Source organism: Mchenga conophoros, linkage group LG13 (genome assembly GCF_057382185.1).
Source record: "Mchenga conophoros isolate Kocher_MC1m ecotype Shallow Benthic linkage group LG13, M_conophoros_male_GT1.1, whole genome shotgun sequence".
NCBI lineage: Eukaryota > Metazoa > Chordata > Actinopteri > Cichliformes > Cichlidae > Mchenga > Mchenga conophoros.
This window is the reverse complement of record NC_140538.1, coordinates 33,924,234-33,945,422: the sequence shown is the minus strand read 5'-3', so window position 1 is coordinate 33,945,422 and position 21,189 is coordinate 33,924,234. Positions and strand designations below refer to the sequence as shown.

Sequence of the window (21,189 nt, the reverse complement as noted above, 5' to 3'; positions counted from 1 at the left end):
CCTGTGAGACCGTTGCAGTGCCTGTCCCTCTCCTCCCACTGACAGCAGTCTCAATACAAATTCCTGAGCTGACACTTTCCCTTCAGTCAGCGCTGTTGCTTGAGCACCTCTTGCTGCACTTCCTTTGCAGCCTTCATCAGCATGCTTTGATAAAGCACTCAGACGAGCCAGCCTCCTCAGCAGCGACCTTCTGACATCGTCTTCCATGTGAATCTGGTGCTCGGTGTAATTCAAAATGAATGTATTAACCTTTTGAGTTGAAGAACCCCTTAGTGTGGGTGTCCTGGGCTGGCACGTTCAGCATTAACCTGACACGTTTTACAGTTTTATGTTGAATACAGAATGTTTAAAGGCTTCCCTGTTAAATTCATTTGCAACCCCCCCCCACCTTTTTCTACAATATAATTTATAGCGATGCAGTAGTAAGTACTCCTCTGCCTTGTAGTAATCAGAGCTGTGCTGCTGCGTTTAGTCGGCACCCACACTGTTGCATTTTTAAGCCTCTCAGCTCGTTTTTCAAAGACAAAGCAGCGGCTCGTAGAGTCGGTGTGCTCCAGCTGAAAGAACACGTGCAAGTCGCGTCTGTCAAACTTTAATAGAAAAGTATTATACCTGTATATACACTACAATATTATTCAATCACTTGTGAGTGGGGCTGATGTTTTCTTGGTCTGGCAGTCATCTGAGGGACTCTCTCAGCTGCTCATATATCCTCTGGTCCTACACAAGGAACACACACACACAGTCAGTGCACGTTTGTGGTTTTCACACAGAAACAAAAGTTGAACAGCTCGTCTCCGTTTCTCTGTCACTCACTCAGTCCACACTTATTTTAAACAGTTACCTGAGTAATGATCACATTGACATTCGGTTTGTAGGTTAGTACTGCAGAGTTTTTTGGCATGCAGTGTTTAGCGTGACGAGTCAGACCGGTTCAGGTAGGTTGCGGGACTGTGACTGAGGCCAGTTCAGTCTGCTGTGACAAACACTTCTTATCAGCAGCATGTGGAATGCTGCCAGAGTAATGGACTCTGGCAGCATGAGTTATGGGGAGAGAGAGGAGCGCTGGCAGTCAACTATGAGGTGTGATAAGACTGGCAGCTGCCTCTCCCTGACCTGCTTTTTTTACACACACATTTTATTTCTATCTATCTATATATATACTAGAGGTGGGAATCACCATACATCCCATGATACGATATTATCACAATACTTAACGCACGATACGATATTATTGCAATTTTTTAAAATATTTTGCGATATTCAGATTCTGTACATAAAGGTAAACTTTATCAATATTCATTTTATCTAATATCAAAGTCTCACACTCAGTCTTTCTCTCATCTCAGTCAGTTTTATTGTTGACAAACTGAACGGTTTGTATTACAGTCTAGTCCAACTTAACTGAATGCAACCATCTGGTACAATTATAGCTATTCTGAACTATGCAATTTATGAAAACTATGCAGCCCCTGAAGAATTTGAAAGTAAATTAAAACAAAATATAATTTTACATTAAATAAAAAAGTTTTAAACTTAATTAAAATAAAACATGTCTTAAAGTTAAACACATTTGGACAGTGAAGGAATGTCAGGATTGTTGCTCAGAAAAGGATCAACATGCTCTGAAGTCAGAGCACAAAAACTTTTTTTGTAACAAAATATCGATTTCTGCTGTCCCTGTATCGATACAAAATATCACGATACTACACAGTACGTACCTACATACAGGCAAATTTCATATAAATAAAAATCACAGGCCACATGGTGTTGTTGATATGTATTGACTCTAAGACCTAATCACTTAAAAAACATATATCATGGTATGTTAACCTTTTTTCACCACTGTACTTGCAGGACACGTCTGAGAATTTGGATCCATCTAGATCCTGATTGAAAATACATTCCCAAAATGTGACCATGCTTTATTACCTTTGTGGACACAGACGGTCGGACCTTCCCGAAGGCATCCTCAAAGTTGTGCTTGCTCACTCTGATGTCAGCAGCAGAGCCAGACGAATGTGTGTGGCCTGTGTGGAGCGTAGAGGCGAACAGAATGGACATGCATGAGTGTAATTAGCTAGTTTCAGTGCAACTGTGAATCGTGTTTTACTTTTTGATAGCACAACAATCGTTAGCTGTACTAAAGAGGAAACAGAAATCAATAGAAAGAAGAGGGAATACAGGTGCTATGATTGTTTCTTCTTTACGTTTATAAATCACTAAAAATAATCTTCAGTGAAAACCCAGGTAGGTCTCGGTTCCACCTCGTAGGCCAGCTTATTGTTGTTATTTGAGTTGGAATATGAAAGTTTGATATACTGCATACAGTGTTCTCTTGTATATGTTATTGTAGGGTCAATATTAAAGCGCTTTGAGGCGACTGTTGCTGTGATTTGGTGTAATATTAACAAAACTGAACTGAATTAAACTGAGTCCATGCACTAACTAGACCGTAACGTGCTAAAGTAAAGTGAAACCATGGGAATGTGTTTGGTGACTACCTGCAGACCCACAGGAGGACTACAGCTGTGGAGCTAAACACTGTGCAGGCATGCAGAGGACGAGTTCAGTTACCAGGAGATGCAGCCGAGGAAGGCTGGGACTTCAGGTAGGTCCTCAGGGCATTAAGAGACGCCTCCCTCACCAATGCAGTCAGGTCAGCTCCACTACGTCAAAACACACACACACCTTTAGTGTGGATCAGATTTCACTCTTTTCAGTGCTGTTTATGTGTCAGTGCAGTTTGAACACTGCAAGCTAGAACAGAAGGCTTTGCAGCCACACTGCTGCTCCACGGCTCAAACCTACCTGAAGCCATCGCAGCGCTTATCTCGTGCAATCTCTTCAAGGCTGACATCCTGCTCCAGCTGAGGTCTGGTCCCCCCCTAAACATGGAGCAGTGAAGTTGATCAACAGCTTTTCTATAATGTCCTTAATCAGCAGTATGTGGCAGGATATTTTCAGTGTCAGCTAGATTTTAAAATACAGTCATCAGTGCACCAACATAACTGTTTAATGTGTTTGTTTCCCCTTTGTTCTCTATTTGATAGTATACAATATATAATGCACACTTTTTCATTTCATCTGAATAGAAACGGTCCATTTCCTACTTTAGTGATTGTATGCAGGATGGTATGGCGGTCTGCTGGTGGTGGCAGACCCACATACAAGGTTTTATCCAGACGGCCTGGTCTCAGTACAGCAGGGTCGATGATATCTGGTGATAAAACAGAACATTGTAACAGTAAAAACCTGCCATTTCAAATCATTTAAAGAAGAATGTGCTCAAAGTATTCTTTTTAACCTAAATCCGCTTCCTGTTCCATGCATCTAACTTCCCAAATTCTACAGACACTTTAACTTTGTCATCAGTAAATGTCCTCAGCAAAACCCATTTTCAGTCTCCAGTTACTCTATATGAGCAAAAGTCCTCGGCCACACCTGTTACTCTTTGGATTTAGTAGTTTTCAGTCCCATTGTGTAGAGTCCAGTCATGCAGCTGCCTTTACAAGCCTTTGTGAAAGAATGGGTTATTCTCAATGAAATAAGGTGGCACTGTAATACTGTAAGATTTTCTCTCTCCTCGATATTCCACATTCAGCTGACATCTAGTGGAAGCAACAGCATTGCTTAAACATACTGAAAAACAGAAGCAACTCAAAGTGGTGGACACGTACGGCAGTGCACAGCGCTCTGCCGAGCTCCTTTAGTTTAAACATCAACACACAAACAGTGAACCAGGAGCTTCACAGCCTGGGTTTCCATGGCCAAGCAGCTCCTTGAGGCGTGCTGTTATGGTAATACATCTCCATACCTGGTCTGTTAGTGGCAGCCATGATGAAGACCTGCCGTCGACTCTCCAAGCCGTCCATCTCTGTAAGCAGCTGGTTGACGACCCGCACACTGGCTCCTGACTGAACACAAACAAAGACAGTTCACGCCTGCTGTGGGGGGGCGGTTGTTTTTTTAGATTTTCTCCCCCTTTCTCTTCCTGCCTCTCAGTGCTGGCATTGGCATGTTGCACATTGTGAGATTATTCTGTTATTATATGTTATCTTATATATGTAGTTAAAGTAGTTGAATTATGATAACAGTTGTAGGTCATATATTATCCTTTAGTTTAGATGGTGTGCTGTGTATGTAGTCTAGTTCTCATTATACTTTTGAGTTAACAGAACATATTCACTAGGGGTGCAACGATATTCGTATCGATATTGAACCGTTCGATACAGTGCTTTCGGTTCGGTACGCATATGTATCGAACAATACAACATTTGTAATTTATTTTATCAACTTTCCTTCTGACGATGCTGTCTGTGTTGAGCGCTCAGTGAATCTGCGTTCGACTACTCCGCCTAGGCTCGACAGTGCAGCCTAGGCGGAGTAGTCGAACGCAGATCCACTGAGCGCTCAACACAGACAGCATCGTCAGAAGGAAGAGCGCAGGGCAAGCTAGCAAGACAGAAGTTAAGCTCTCCTTACAACATGGACCTCCCCCACCCTCATTCAGATCTGGCGTTTGGAATTATTTTGGTTTTCATGTGACGTATGACCCTGAAGGTAAGCGAGTCATGGACTAAAGTAAAGTATGTTGGATGTGCCATGCAATGCTCAATTACATGGGTGTGAACTAGTGTGTTAGCGCAGTTAGCTCGTTAACGTGTTGGCCGTCTAGCCCCACGCACGGGGCGATCGGCGGTAGCTCGTTAATGGAGATTTGCCGTGTTGTGGCGTTAAGGTCATTTCAACGAGATTAACCTGAAAGCACTAGTGGGAACACAACGAATATGACTGCACATTTACGCCGACATCATCCTAGTGCAAAGACAAAAACAACAAGCATGCTACTAACTTTAGCCGAGTCATTTAGACAGCTGTTAGCACATGATTCTCCTTATGCTGCTGAGAATATAGCCCAGAAGAAGCGGATAGTATAGCTTTTATTTTGGAAAGAGACATTTCTCTGTAATAAACTCTCTTTTCCAAAGATGAGTGATTCCTCAATCAGATACAGGGCTCGCAATATCGCTAGCCCGACGTCCCGGAGCTAGCGATTTTTTCAGTCGGGCTACCAAAATCGATCTCTGCCCTGCCCGTCCGGCTATTGTAGGAAAAATATATGTCAATGCTTTTGCATTCTTTCGGAAATGTAGCTGGGTAATTATGTCATTGGCATCGGTGAGCCACTGTCAATATGTGACATATTGAAATCGCGTTTGAATTTGCGCTTGTTTTTTTGCTTTCACTTTGCAATCGTGCGAACTGTGTATAGAGAGCGACAGCACTGATTGGTGAGTGATGATAATTTGTGCACCAATTCCTCTGACATCGTCTTATTAATCGTTAGCTTACTATGTATCAATAGGTAACTTCACATCTGAGCAGACAAGTATCACATGTGGAGTTCCCCAAGGTTCCATCTTGGGACCCCTTCTGTTTAACATCTACATGCTCCCACTGGCACAGATTATAAACAACAACAAAATAAACTATCACAGCTATGCAGATGACACACAAATATATATCACAATGTCACCAGGAGACCGAGGCCCTGTACAGGCTCTTGGTAAATGCATTGAGGAAATCAATGACTGGTTGTGCCACAATTTTCTCCAGCTAAACAAAAACAAAACTGAGGTAATAGTCTTTGGCGCCAAAGAAAAACGATTACAGGTCACCAGAGAACTTCAATCTATACATCTAAAAACCACAAACCAGGCGAGAAATTTGGGTGTAGTGATGGATGCAGACCTAAACTTAGAAAAACACATTAAGACAATAACAAAGTCAGCTTACTATCACCTCAAGAATATTTCAAGGATAAAAGATCTGATGTCCCAACAGGACCTGGAAAAACTAGTCCATGCATTCATCTTTAGTAGGCTTGATTACTGTAACAGCATCTTTACAGGTCTACCTAAAAAATCAGTCAGACAACTACAGCTCATTCAGAACTCTGCTGCTCGAGTCCTCACTAAGACCAAAAAAGTGGACCACATCAGCTCTGAGGTCTTTACACTGGCTGCCAGTCCGTCAGAGGATAGACTTTAAAGTCCTGATGCTGGTCTATAAAGCTCTGAATGGTTTAGGACCAAAATACATCAGTGACCTCCTGACCCAGTATGAACCATCCAGATCCCTCAGGTCATCTGGATCCGGTCTTTTATCAGTTCCCAGAGTCAGAACCAGACACGGAGAAGCTGCATTCAGCTTTTATGCTCCTTATATCTGGAACAAACTCCCAGAAAGCCTCAGATCAGCTGAAACACTCAGTTTATTTAAATCCAGGTTGAAGACTCACCTGTTCTCAGCTGCATTTGAATAAAGTACCAAATCCACACTTTAAGCTTAAATTTCAAAACTTACATTTAACTACTGATTTTATCTACTGTTCTGATTTTATCTGTTTTGATTTTATATACTGTTTTGTTTGTTTGTTTGTTTGTTTGTTTGTTTGTTTGTTTGTTTGTTAATTAGTTAGTTAGGTTATTTGCTTGTTTTAATCAATTTTAAATCATGCTTTTTATTTGTTCTTGTTTCTAATGTCTCTGTAAAGCACTTTGAATCACCTTGTTGTTGAATTGTGCTATACAAATAAATTTGCCTTGCCTTGCCTTGCCTATGCAAACATGACGCAGCAAGCTTAAACATGTGAGAGGTTGATCGCGCAGAGAATCGCTGAGCTTATGTGAGTGCGTGTGTAAAAGCATTTCAGTTCTGCTGAGCCAAATAAGACAGGTCAGGGTGAAGAAGTGACAACCAAAGAAAAGCTTACCACAAAACGGAGAAGTTATGACAAATCAGACTATAAGGCAAAAAGAAAGTGCAGCTTTATGGTTTCATGGACAAAAGAATTTCTGTGGCTGCGATATGACGAGCTAAATAACCAGGGCTGCACATAAGTGGTCCGCAGGTGCGCATTCGCTGTCAAAATAAAAAACACGCACAAGGGTTAGGGTTAAATTTAAAAACTGTACTTTTGAGTTAAAATATATATTTATAATTTTAATAAATGACAAATTAAAAATGCATGAACATTTTTTTGTATCGAAAAAATATCGAACCGTGACACCAAAGTATCGAACCGAACCGTGAATTTTGTGTATCGTTGCACCCCTAATATTCACTTATTAGTTCATTAGATAAGTGTGCATCACTCTGTATCCTTGATCTGCTGGGAATGTGTTACACTGTTTTCTTGACATGCTTTATTGTTGAATCATAAAAAGAAGGTTGTAAGCAGGAGACTCTGTGTATAAGACAGGGGAGATGGACCACATTCCAGACCCCCACCTTACAGAGAGCAGAAAGACAGGGAGCCGAGGTCATAACTTAGGCGCCGTATGAGAGAAAGAATGTGAATGTTTGGGCTTTTACGACTAGGTGGGGCCACTAGCGGCTATAAGAAGCTTAGTAGCCCGTCACCAGTTTGAGACTTGCGGTGACCCTCTTCAGGCATGTCTCCCCATCATGATGGTCCTTATGCTCTTAAGTGTTGAATTGTATGGAAATAAAGTATTGTTGATTGAGCATAAATACACCGAGTACTGTCCTTCCTTCAGCCCAAAGATTCAAAGAATTGGGAGATTTCAACAACATGCACATGTGAATAATAACAGAAATTCATAGATAAATACATAAAAGGGAAGATGAGCCCACAGAGGTATTAAAAACGAAGTGCTTGTCCTGCTTGGTGCAGCGTTTGATACTGTCAACCACGGTATGTTACTACAGAGAGACACACTGGCTGTGAAAGGAAATGGCCTGCATTGGTTTGAATAACATCTGACAGATATGTAAATGGGGAGTCTTCTTAACCACAAGTCATGGAGTTCCACAGGGCTTTGTGTGTCTAATGGGAACATACAGTTTAAATGAAATCACACTTTCCTGACATGCTAACATTATGATCTTACCTCGTGGCCTGAGCGGCGTGGACACAGTGCGTCGATCTCGTCAAAGAAGATCACACAAGGAGCAGAGTTGCGTCCTCTTTGGAAGACCTGTCTGACAGCCCGCTCGCTCTCTCCCACATACTGCAAACACAGAGCACAAGTCAGCTCTGAGGTCGACACAGACGGTCGACTTTTATTCAGCACACTTATAAAGAAATCAACAGAAATGAGAATCCAGATATGCAGATAATATGCAGGCATGTGTGGCTGGTGGTTCGGGACAAACCCTCAGAGGCATGTTTCTTGGCTCTGCTACGACTCTCCAAAACAATGCAGCAATGCACAGGCTGAGGCCAGCACAGCAGCAAGCTCTCCAGCTCAGTGACTTACCATGTTGAGCAGCTCTGGTCCTTTGACAGAGATGAAGTTGAGGCCTGACTCGTTGGCTACGGCCTGCCAGGAAAGAGAATAGAAGCATTCAGTGAGGCACGCTGAGAAAATGAGCAGCATGACAGAGCCAAGTTAGCCATAGGCCTTATGCTAAGTTAAGTGTGTTTGTCCAGTCTCCACAGAGACGTGTGACTGATACTGACAGTGACCCTACTTCATCCTCAGAAAGAGACCGAATGTCCTGATTTACTTCATATTAAAGTTACATATAAAATACATATAAAAAAAAAAAAAAAAAAAAAAAAAAGAGTAAACAGTCAAGCTTTGACTGCGAGTACAGAAGCCCCACCCACCTTTTTTTTTGCATATATTTTTGTATAAATTTGTATATTCACGGTGCGCTCCCTTTTACCTGGAATGGATGTAAAATGGATATGTTTCACCTGTGTGGTTTTAGATGAGATAAGTTGCGATAAGGCTTGTGTAATATTTGTCCATATATTAAAACAATTTTTGTATGTAGAAGCACCTATTGTTTACTACTCTGTTCTCCATTTCCTTCATGATTCACTGTCAGAAATTTCGCCAGAGTTTCGCCTATTAAAGGTTTAAAGAAAAAAACAGGCAGTTGTTACTTCACATTTTGACAATTAAAAAAATATTCTGACATTGTACAAATAAGATTCACAAGTAATGAATAAACCAAAACTTCTTTGCATTTAAAAAATGAAAAAAAAAAAAAAAAAAAAAAGTTACATATAAAATAAATAAATGATAATCGATTTGGTTTGAACATGTTTAAAATTCATCACTCAGATTTTCATAACTATGCTGTGCTATGAAAACAGATGATGCTCGTGTATGTGTCGGTGGGCGGGACAACCTTGGCCAGCAGGGTTTTTCCACATCCTGGAGGTCCAGCCAGCAGCACCCCAGACGGAGCGCTCAGCCCCAGAGCTCTGAACTGCTCTGGAGAACGCACTGGAGCCTGCAGGGCACACACGGCTGTGTTATCTGTGCTAACACTGATCAGAGACGAGTGAGGCTGAACCAGCTCAAACACAGGTAACGTGTGAGAGAACAGAGGACAGTAGTATAATAAAAGACAATAAAATAAAAGGGTCATGGCTTATTCTGAAATCCATGTGTTTACCAGTATAGCCATGGTGAGCTCCTCTCGGACATCCTGCAGCGCTCCCACATCTTCCCAGGTGACATCAGGCACTGTGGCAAATCCTTCCCTCTTAGCTGAGGGCTGCACACTAGCCAGAGAGAGCTGGAAATCTGACATGAGAATGGACAAGCCAGCCAGCTTCTCCTCTGATAGGGTCTCTGTGCTCTTCAGCAGGCACAGCACGCTCCACAGCTCCCCCTGCTGGACGCAGCACATAACACGTCAGGGCAACGCAGAGGCAGGAAATCCCGTCGAGTCGTTTTGCATTCAAATGCAGCACAACAGAGTGAGTGTGGCATCTCCACAAAAACAGGGCAGCGACGCGTACACGTGCTGTGGTTGAAGCAGCACCAACATATTTAACAGCCTGCCACACTGAAGGTGTGTCTGCTGTGTGATATGAGCCATACAGATCTGTGTGCGCCGCTCGCCTCAGTTTGGCTCTAATCTATGTCAAGTTCAAACTTCTTAAGTGAGTATTTCTGTAAAACATGCAAAGATCTGTGTTCGTGCTCTGAGAACAGCAGTTCTGTTAGCCCGAGTCATCCAAACATGAGCAGTAACGACAGCTTTAACAGCACCTGCAGGCATCTCTCACTCTGATCTCATATACTAACACTGACAAGAGCTCATAAGAAAAACAAATAAGCAGCAAGTCTGTAGTCCTCATTATTTAAGAACGATCATCGTGCTGAGTAACGTTTGAGACCGTCCCGGAGCTCCTCGTACCTGCTGATGATTCTGTCCCGGCTCCTCCTGAGGCACGGGGTTGGCGTCGGTCGCTTGTTGTTGTTCTGACGTGACGTCTGTCAAAGCTAACGGTTCTTTAGCAGATGTCTGGCTTTGGCTGTGCGGAGGCCCCCTCGTTTCCAGCAGCACCCTGTTTACAGCACTCATGGCAGCTTCGCGGCACAAAGCCATGAGGTCAGCACCCACGTAGCCTGGGGTGAGTCGGGCCAGCTGCTGGTAATCAAAGTCCTCTGGCAGCTTCAGCTTTCGACATAACGTCCTCAAGATCCTGGGAGAGTAACAAACACGTTCAAACTGTGTACTCGTGAGCCGAGCGAGAGACTGCTGTGGTAAATACCCAAAAGTGTCAACAATCCCTGCTCCACAAACGGGCACGGTGCTGATCGTCCACCTGCCCAACACTTTGCTTTAGGTCTCAGCATCCTCTGAGCATCTCATCGCCATCTGTGATGGACATGTTATTCAAATCACGACCCCTTCCTTCAGTATCACCTCATCTTTCTGCCACAGAACTGGAGTTCGTGGTGTGATTCAGTTCTGCTCTGCTTTCCACAGAGGTCGCACGTATGCTTCCCTGTTTTTTCAGGACGATACAGGTCAGCATACGCAGCGTATTAAGGAAACCTTGCTTCACATTCCTGCTCTGTTGTTAGCTAATATCGATCAGGCTGCCTGTGATGTGTTCACGTCACTGTTAGATCCCTGACACTGCCTCTGTCACCTCTATTTTCTTTTACTTGGAACCCAAAGTGACCCAAGTGTTTCCCAATAACAGAGAGAACCTCGAGTAGGGAAGGTGCTGTTCCTTTAATTTCTCACCCATTCCCGCCCTGATGGCCTTTGGCTACCAGTCAAGAAAGTACAAAAGGTAAACGTGAAATGTTGACACGAAGCACAACTGAAACACCAATTTGTCCGTCTAGTTGTGTGTAGCTGACCTGAGACGTGCCGCTTCATCTGGGATACCCATGCAGATCTCTCTGTCGAAGCGGCCGGCTCTGCGGAGGGCGGGGTCCAGGGAGTCTGGTCTGTTGGTGGCACCGACGACCAGGAGCTGAGCCGGAACTGCCAGACTATTCAGATCTGTCAGGCAGAGTGCAAAAAAACGTGACGCCGCTGGCGAAAGCCGAGGTGTGGTGTTAATGAACACGAGCGTTCCGGTGCGACGAGCCTGATAAGTGCTTATGTTTGTGAGTCTGCTTGTATTTCCACAAGAGAATTGCATGTCATACCATCCATGCAGGTTAGCAGCTGGGCTACAATCCTCCTCTCCATATCTTTAGAGGCCACCTCTCTTTTAGGGGTGATGGCATCTATCTCATCTATGAAGAGGATACACGGAGCTGAACTCTGCAAGGGAGGAAGAGAAACTACATTCGCTTTACATTGTTACAGTCACGCCACAGGTCTCATGCTTATTCATGCACCGCCTTGATCTCTATACAAGTTTTTAACCACATTCAAAGAGGACTTTCTCTGACACCATAACACGTCTGCACCCGTGAGCCTGCAGCTCCATCAAACCATCTAAACTTAGAGCGTTGCTGCGGCTTTGAGGATCAGCTGCGTTCGACTGCCTGTCAATCACCAGCACGCTGCTAAAATAAGGTGCGGGCTCAGGAGCGAGCCGGACACTTCTGGAACGATTGGAAGTAAAAGTGGAAAAAAAGCAGTATTAACCACAGCGAGGTCAAACAGCTCCCTGAGCTTCTGTTCAGACTCCCCGGACACTCCGGACACCAGCTCTGGAGCAGAAACCTTCAACATGGGCAGGTGCATCTCCTGAAACACACAATCACAGCTTATTTAAGTGCACAACACCTTCATGGACGTCACCCATACTCAGACCCTGTTAGAGAAGTAGCAGCACTTTGTTGCCAAAACGTGATGAAACCAGGCTGAAAGGATGCCGAGGTGCATCTCTATATATGAATTGTCCAGCACTCACCCCAGCCACAGCCTGGGCCAGCAGGGTCTTTCCACAACCAGGTGGTCCATGCAGCAGAAAGCCCCTCGGAGGAACCATTCCCAGCTGCTGGTACACCTCTGGGTGTCGCATGTGTATGAGCAGCTTACACACTTCCTGCAGCAATGTTTTTTATAGAAATGAGTGAACACCAGCTGGACAATTTCATGTGCAGTCAACACATTCTTCATTTACGCCGTGCTGTGTTACAGCAATGCACTTTAATCAAAGAAGCTAATGTAGCTACAGACAAGGCAGCAAGGACGACGGTACTAACCACTAACGTCTCTTCATTTCCTCCAACATCTTCAAACTTCAAAGTGGGGTAGTGCAGCTCGGGCGACTTTCCTAAAGAATCATTCATAGAGAAAATGACTGCAAAGAAACAGACGCTGACAACCACTGCAGTGAAGTCTTATACTAACAGACGTATTGGAACTGAAGTGAAACACATGCCTTATTTATAGAATTAGAAATAAGGGGTCAAAAATGTTTGCATGCAAGTTTTTCTGCAAGGCTGAAAATGTTGTGGGGGGTGGAGCTGAACCCTTTTAAAGTGGAGCCAGATATCGTCTGAGACGTACCTTAGCTCCCACCCACTGCACGAGGTGCATGCTCAGTGAGGCACGGCGATTACCCATAATGCATCTCTGAACAGCACAGCAAATTATTCTCGCCTGTGGATGCCTCTCTTTACAATCGCTCCATCTAATGCACAGGAAGCACTGCAGTAGCTGTATGATCGCACTGACAAACTACACAAAGCGGTACCTTTCTTGTTGAGCGTGTGTGTCTCTGTGGTTTCAGGACTTCTTTCAGCAGTCTTTCTCCTTTTTTTGGACTTCTTGTGAGACCTGTCCCCCTCCAGAATGGACACGTCAGTCTGTTTGTGACAGGCGAGGAGGCCATGTAACGTGAACACAGGACATAAATACTGATCACAATACCGTCTCTTTTTGCATATGTGTCACAGTTACATGTTTCATGTCATCAAATGTTAATATGACACAACTGTGGACTTCATCTATTAATGGGGAAAAGCTAGCCAAGTCTACCGTGGCCTGTGTGAGGAAGTAATTGCCCCCCTCATGAAACGCTGCGTCCAACCACAGTTCAGCTTCGCCACACGCAGGCTTACTGTCAGACATGCTCAAGAAATCAGCTACATGTTAGGTGATTTCTTATCAAGTCCTTTATTTGAGAAAATGAAGTAAACTAAAAGAGCTAAAAAAAGGAACACGTCATTATGATCTAAAGAACCTGCTGGAAGACAAAACACTGCCGTGTCTGGAAAGGATGGATACCGAGCCATTTCTAAGGCTGGGACTCCAGAAAACCAGGAAACAAGGGGAAGAAAACTGTGGAGAGCTGAAGGTGAAAACCATTGCTGACCAAAACAACACAAAGACTGGAAGCTTGAGTCACGTTACATATGAGAGCAAACTAACACAGCATTTCATACCAGCAGTCAGACACAGTGGTGCTGCTTCAAGCCTGGATAGTCCATAGATTTGTCTCTCTACCAGAAAATCTTGAAGGAGAATGTCAGGCCATCAGTTTATGACCCGACAAGAGCACTCGGGTTACGCAGCAGGAAAATAACCCAACACACGGCATCAAGTGCACCTCTGACTGGCTCAAAGAAGCAACGAACAAAGTCGGGCCTAAATCTGATTGAGATGCTTTGGCATGGACAGTGCTCCAGTGTGGCTGAACTTGGGTCAAAGTGGGGCAAAGCTTCACCACAGAGATGTAAAAGACTCACTGCCAGTGCTTGATGGCAGTTCTTGCAGCCAAGGGTTAGTTTTAGGGGCAATTACTTTCCCACACATGGCCAGGTAGGTCTGGATAACGTCTTTCCCTCAATGGATGAAACAAACATTTCAAATGTGTAACTCAGGTTATCTTTGATATTAACATTTATTTGGTGATTGAAACCTTCAAGTGGGACAAATATGTAAACAACCGAAGGAAGGTTAGTGATTCTGGCTGCTCCCAGTCTGTAAGTTCCACACCAGTGCCAAATTGCTCTCTGATGGAGTATGAATGTACTTCCATACAGAAAGAAAAAGGTGAAGGAGGCATGTTGTCTAAAGTGCTCAGGTAGAGACAAAAGCACTATAAAAGAAGCAGTGCCGTTCAACAGCTTCTTGTCCGTGACCCATTTTCTCACCACCTTTGATTGCACACTTCACTTTTGAGCCACAGTGACCGTCTCAGTGTCACTATGATATCATGTATGTATTTATCCATTTCCATATCCAAACGGTCTTCACTCCTGTGGAGACCTGTTGCTTCGTCCTTGGACCTCAGACACTATTATTAATTTTTTCCTCGTTTCTTGCCTTGGCCACTGCTTTCTCCGCTTCACTTGGAGGTAAACGCGTTTCCTTCAAGAGGAAAATTGGAGCTAGTGCCCGCGAACTGTATGAGACTGTTTAGAACTAATGGCCTTGTGCAATTCTGATTCACTCACACGTGATGGTGAGAACAAAATAGGCCAGAATCACCTTTCATACATGCAGCAGTGATTTTGCATGCAAACTCATTTTTTGCGCAGGGTAAGAACAATTCCACGTGAATGTGAGTAAATCAGGCCCAACGTCCTTTGGGCAGAGGACAACAAAGAGCGGCAAACACAGCATATCAGCACAGAGTACAATGGCAGAGCTGCCACACCTTGATAAATGGTATCCAAGTAATACTTTTTTACTCCATTTGAGAACTCAAAGCACTTTCTAGTATGATCCTCATTCACATACCTTTTCTATACTTAAGCACTTCAATATAACATTCCCATTTCAGTGAATGCACTGGTGCAACTGAGAATTCAGTGAGGACTAGGGCTGCCACGATTTGTCGACTAGTCACGATTACGTCGACTATCAAAATCGTCGACGACTGATTTAATAGTCGACGCGTCGTTTGAAGCTTTGTAAGATCACAAAAGACGCAGGAATAATAGCAGGATTTAAGAGTGTAATAACGGACTGGAACAGAAGATGGCAGCATTGCATGTACAAGGATGTCAGCTACCGTTAAACCCCGAAGAAGAAGCAGCTGTGTCCCAGAATTCATAGCGCGGCCCAGCGCAGTTTCCAACAATGGCGGCAGCTAGTTAGTTTTAATGTTACTCTTATTATTCTTTCTGGGTCACAAAATAAACGTTTAACATATTTTCAGGCGAGAATGTAGCTGTGTAAACCTCAAATATCGGCTCAGTTTATCAAGACACCACATATTTTCAAAAGCGCTCCGACGTTTTCGGAGACGTCTGTTACCCACTAGCTCGTTAGCTAGGCGGGGGCAAGGCTAACTAGAGCCGTGAGAACACCAGACTCCCCGCAAATCGTTTTCAAACCCACCGCCGTCTTTCGCTACTCAGGTTAAATATATATATAAGTCACTTAGATAACTTAAAAATGTTATTGTTTGGCTTTTTTTTTTTTAGTATTTTATTTGTTCCTGAGTAAATCGGTTTGGCTGAGATTAAAGTTATAGTTTTTACACAGCTGAATAAACATCAAGCAGACAGCTGATTATCAGAAGTGTGAGATGCTGGAGAATTTACTCCGGTGTCCTGTTATATTTTAGATAGCAAGGAGTTTATTAAACTTCACCGAAACAATCTGCAAATTTCATTAAAATTTAATAAACTATCATCTCGTCTTTATTTTTAGTTAGCACAAACACTTACAGCTGTAAGCTAATGATAGTTATATAAGAGCAGATGCTGCTGGTGCAATAAGCTGTAGTTTTACGGCCAATGGATGATGATCTGATTAGTCGACTAATCGCATAAATAATCGGTGACTAGTCGACTATCAAAATAATCGTTTGTGGCAGCCCTAGTGAGGACCAAGAACACTTCCAGACTGGGGAGCCGGGGATGAACCCAGTCGGAGCTGGACCTCAGCCTGATTGAAATGCTGTGGCGGGACCTTAAGAGAAATGTGCATAAATGATAGTTTGCTGCCTGCAAACATCCATGGACCAGGGGTGGCTGTGGCAGAGCAGATCAGCTACTGACTGGAAGGTTGGTGGTTCGATTCCTGGCTTCCCCAGTCTGCATGCCAAATACCTTTGGGCAAAATATTAACCCCAAATTGCTCTCCGATGCGTCCATCGGAGTGTGAATGTGTGTGAATGTTTATTAGTTGCACTTGTGTTTAGAAGTGCTTGAATGTGGCGTGTTGTATAGAGCGCTTTGAGTACTCCGGGAGAGTAAAGCGCTACATAAGAATCAGTCCATTTGCCATGGACTGAAGCGGAGTGGTTCAAAACTCCTCCACAGTGATGTGAGGGACTGAAATCATGCAGAGAAAGCTGACAGGCACAACCAGCACTTTTCTTATTGAAGCCAAACAACTTGCAATACTGACTGTGATGCAATTCCAAGCACCAAAGAGCACAACCACATCACATCTTAATGATTATCACACGACGCTTACTAGGGTTCATCTGTGCAGACATGTTAGTTACAGACATTTACTGGTTGTTTGGTCGGGTCGTCACAAAGGTCGATGATGGTGCTGCTCTTCTCGGGAGCTCTATCAATAAACCAGCCTCCTTTGGAGACCAGGGTCACTGAAGCCGAAGGCGGAGCAGTGGCTGTGCTGCGAGGACTGCTGGTAGCAGCGTTCCCTTTCCGGTACAGAGACGACAGAGAGCTGTTCATTTGGTTTGTGGGCTGTGACAGGGAGAAAAAGGTCATTAGCAAATTAGTGCTAAACCACACACGCACGCACACGCACGCGCACACACGCGCACGCACGCTGCCCCAAGAAGTTGATTCTGTTCATCTGGATGTTTTCGTCACTCATCAGGTGACGTCTTCAGTCTCAGCTGAACATTCGCACGGTGACTAACAACAGGCTGTGAGCTCAACTTCTTCATCATTAACATGTAAATCATGACCACTGACCATCGAACTATTGTTTCCTCTGCCTCCATAATGACATCTCAATAAAATCCAGGGTGTTCTGGATGTGGTGTTCAGAGCTGCAGCAGGTTGAGGATCGAAGCCAGAAACTTTGAGATGTTATAGGTGACAGAGTTACAGTCGGTCTTAAAGGTGCACCCTGTTAATGTGTCTTTGGTAAACCATTCAGCCTTGGTGCAGCTTGCGGTCAACAGCATCGTCTTGTTCTAACTGCTTCAGTCTATCCACTTCCTGGGTCTTCTTTCAGGGGCTCATAAGTATTTCTCATGATAGTCTTTCTGGTTGGTGCACCTACGCTTGACAGGATGCATGATACTGTTGTTGTCATTACTAAGGGATGCGAGTGCCTTCCTTTCCTCCATGCAGATGTTGGATGCTGGGCGCTTTGCATTGCTGGGACAAGTTGAAGCTTTTGTCCGCAGCAGCTCTGCTTTGCCTCGGCGTCACAACAAAGTTTTCGCAGCTTTTGCGAGGATGTTTTTCTCCACTTTTTGCTACTCTCATCGAGAAGATCTCTGTCGGATCTCTTTTAATTTTAGCATGTCAAATCTGTCTCACCCGTTCACTGAGCAGCTGGTTCTGGGGCATTTTTGTTGCTGGGAAGCCTTAAATGAAGATTGCATTTGCAGACTTTTAGGAGTAATCCTGCTTTGTCTGCATCTGAATCTCAGGTGCAGCCATCAGTCGTGCTGTTTGCTCGTGCACATGTGCTAGCTTTAGGCAGTCCTTGCTAAAGTCGGTTAAAATTCTGTTCAGAGAAAAGAATCAACTTTTTGGGATTTCCTTACCTGGATGACTGAGCATCCACACACACACACACACACACACTAATTAGTGCTTACAATGTTCTCATTACTGTCAGAAGCCTCCTCTGAGCTGCTGCTACCACTCTCGTCACTGTAAACACAGATTTAGAGCACATCAATTACACATTTAAAGAGCAGAAGAACAGCAGAGGACACAACAAGCAGAGGGCCTCACCCAGTGTGCTTGGCTCTCTTAGCCAGGTGTTTGCTCTCCAGCTCGTTCAGCCCAGAATCCTTAATGACTGCTTCATACACTAGAAAAGCCATACATGTCAAACTGAGTGCACAATCATTAGGCTGTAACAGACACACACAAGCTGCAGAGGTCATCTGGGCTTTTGTCATATCGCTGCACGACAAGACTTCCTGTGATGGAAAACCTGAATGATCCTGCCTGTTTTTCATTAAAAAGGTTCAACATGATCATCCTTAACCAGCCTGCTGCTACAGTGGAATCATTCATCCTTCTTGTTCAATATCAATCGAGATGTGTCCAAACAGCAGAACCACACAGACCGTGCTCTCTTACCTTTCTCTACCTGGATCCTGAACGCCGTCTTGTTTCTTCTGCCATAGTCCATCCTAAAGACACAATAACTTCATGTCACCAGGACCAAAGCGGTGGAAGCACCTAAGGCCGACACGGACTCAGATTTATGTGCATTTTCAATTCTATCCCAGCCGTCCTTCACCTCATGCATGTAAAAGGAATGTAATTAAAAAGTGGTGAAGCTAATTAATATAACGGACTACCAGACACAGGAAAGACAACTGATTCACGCTTTCTGTGACAATAAACAATGGACTAATGATCAGATGTTTCTTCACTGATTTTCTCAACCCAAAGACGGAGTTTCCAGAGTCTTTGTACACCTTGTTCTGCTCTCCTCAGTGAGCTCAGTGGTGTGGAAGAGGAGGTACAACCCCTTTCAGTAGTAAGGTTTTCAGGCCATGATAAAAACAAAAAACAATCTGGTCTTTACCAAGTCTGAAAATGAAATAAAGAACCACATGTCATATTTCTTTTTAACAAAAATGAAGCCCGATGCAGCGAATAGGAAAAAAGCACGGCGTAACACTCTGACAGGGACGAGGGAGGTCAGCAGCAGCCAGGTGCTGATGAGCTGATCAGTGTGAACACAGCAGCACTCAGGTGTGTGTTAACACAATGCCAAGGTGGAAGGACATCAGCAATGATCTGCTGCCCATCGGTCTGACACAGGTTACAGGGTCATTTCAAACACATGCCTGCAAACCTCAGAGAACAGAACTTCATCCACAATGATGACAGAATGATGGAGAACACCTTTACTTCAGCTTATTGCTGCTGAAGGAACTCCAACAAGCTCCTTATGAGCACTGACCCCACTCTAAGACCCACTAAGGACCAGATTTGTCGAACTGACAAGTCCAGTGACCGTATGTGTCACTGTTATCAGTGTCTGTGAAAATGTGCTCATAAATTTCAGATATTAGCCAACCTCACAGATGCAGGTCTGCAGTGTGATGCATTAAAACCATGTCAGCCACTCAAGCATTAAAATAGAGCCGATTTAACACAGACAAAGAAGAGTCAACATGCAGGGCTTTTACACCACCACATATCTTCACTGGAACCAGCCGTGCAGATCTCAGCTTTGTGGAACAAGCTCGAGTGTCTTATTTGAGCCAGGACAGATGACTCGCCTGTACAGTTTCTGAAGGTCCAGGGCCATGGCTGACAGATCCACATATTCACTGCTGCTGGAGCCCAGATACTGAAAACACAGTTCAACATTCATGTAACCAAAGTGGTGGACACAAGGAAAATCACCAGGAAACATCATGAAATCCACTCGCTGGCATTATATTTATGGAACATCAATAGTTTTGACAGCTCGATGATGGCCACACAGTGTGAAGCAGTGCCAGGGTCTCTCTCACACACACACAGCAGATGCTCAAAGAACTCATGCAACACAAATGATGACATCATTGGTTTCAGTAACATGTAATCTGATTACTTTGTACTGGTCTTGGTCGCACTGGTGACTGAGGAGAGACACGTACCTGCTCAACTCTTTGTCTGAGGCGACCGTCCTGCCACCCGCCGCCGTGGCCCTTCATGCCTTCTCCGCGCCTGCTGCAGGACACACCCTCAGCTTTAGTAACCATGGTAACCACAGCGTCATTTTACACTCACCTTTTACAACAGAAAAGCACTGTGTCCAGCTTCCTGTGACAACTTACAACCACTATGTCCCCACGGCGCCTTTACTAGCCTCGTATTAAACTATGATACATCACATTTGCACCGAACTTCAAAGTCTTCATGTTATTGTTTTTCCAAGCCCGCTCAGCCCCTCACTGCGCCACTAATAACACCGGTGTTATTCATTGCTTTCTGTTAGGAGCATCATTTCTCCAATTTCTTTATTTGGACAATTTTCTACACAGTTTGCAGCAGAAATCAGATTTTTCACTCAGCAGCAAACAAAAGCTCTGGGACAGACGGTGGCCTGGCTCTTATTGTTTCTTTCCTTCACCATCTTCAAGCATCCCAGAAGGAACTCCTGTTCATCTCATCTCTATGATTTCTTCAGCACATCCAGGTGATCAGAAGCGACTCTGTGACAGCGACATTCATCAGGCAGGGACGGCTAGAAAACAAGAGCTGTGAGTGTGGGCACAGCTGTACGGCCACTCGCGTGTTTTTAAGCACCCACGTATGAAAGAGGCACAGACTCAAGCGTAGCGGACCAAACAAAAGTCTAAACGGCTCCTGCAAAAACGTGACTCACGATCAAAGTAGTGGAGGGCGCTCCTGTTCGCGGGCTTTAAAGCGTGGATGTCCGGCTTGTATCAGCTGGACGGCATTAAAACACAACCCCGTCACCACGCGGTTTCTCACGCGTGGCTTTTACAGGCACGGGGAAACAGCCTTACCACCAACACGAGTGCGACACACAGTTATCCCGGAAACGAAAATGATCACATCCGGGTGATTATTTTCAAAATAAAACAGCCTTTCTTGAGATTTGGGAAACATCAGAACACACCGGTACGTTTTGCGATGTAGTTTGAAAAGCTCGAAATATGAATTTGTCATAAAGAAAATGAGTTGACCGTTACTTCAGCACTCCCGACACCGAACACGTCCTTGTATCAGTGAGAAGCAGCAGTCCAAACCGCGTGGTTCCTGGCCCCGGGGAAGCTGTAGTGTGAGACAGTAGTCGGCGGGCACGGTGGCTCCCAGTCTGCCGCTCTGTGCCGCACACGGCGTG

At 44.3% G+C, this 21,189-nt stretch overlaps 1 protein-coding gene across 8 annotated transcripts; it reads right to left on the bottom strand.

Annotated features, from left to right (window-relative positions):
• Window positions 1-576: 576 nt before the first annotated feature.
• On the bottom strand, window positions 577-21,173 carry nvl (nuclear VCP like). Of its 8 annotated transcripts, none has more exons than XM_085243109.1 (24): window positions 21,038-21,173; window positions 19,976-20,048; window positions 19,613-19,683; window positions 18,456-18,508; window positions 18,102-18,180; window positions 17,963-18,017; window positions 16,671-16,868; window positions 12,950-13,085; window positions 12,456-12,526; window positions 12,161-12,295; window positions 11,893-11,994; window positions 11,445-11,562; window positions 11,151-11,295; window positions 10,192-10,480; window positions 9,442-9,663; window positions 9,172-9,276; window positions 8,289-8,351; window positions 7,920-8,039; window positions 3,818-3,917; window positions 3,114-3,220; window positions 2,812-2,888; window positions 2,578-2,669; window positions 1,933-2,030; window positions 577-720 (listed from the first exon to the last, which is right to left on the bottom strand). In XM_085243109.1, exons 2-24 carry the CDS (start codon window positions 20,030-20,032, stop codon window positions 679-681), a joined length of 2,535 nt encoding a protein of 844 aa, XP_085099235.1. In that variant the 5' UTR covers window positions 20,033-20,048; window positions 21,038-21,173; the 3' UTR covers window positions 577-678. The 8 variants fall into 8 exon arrangements, with proteins under 8 accessions (XP_085099235.1, XP_085099233.1, XP_085099234.1 ...); XM_085243107.1 differs by having other exon boundaries at window positions 20,707-21,149; XM_085243108.1 differs by having other exon boundaries at window positions 19,976-20,045; window positions 20,707-21,149.
• Window positions 21,174-21,189: the final 16 nt, after the last annotated feature.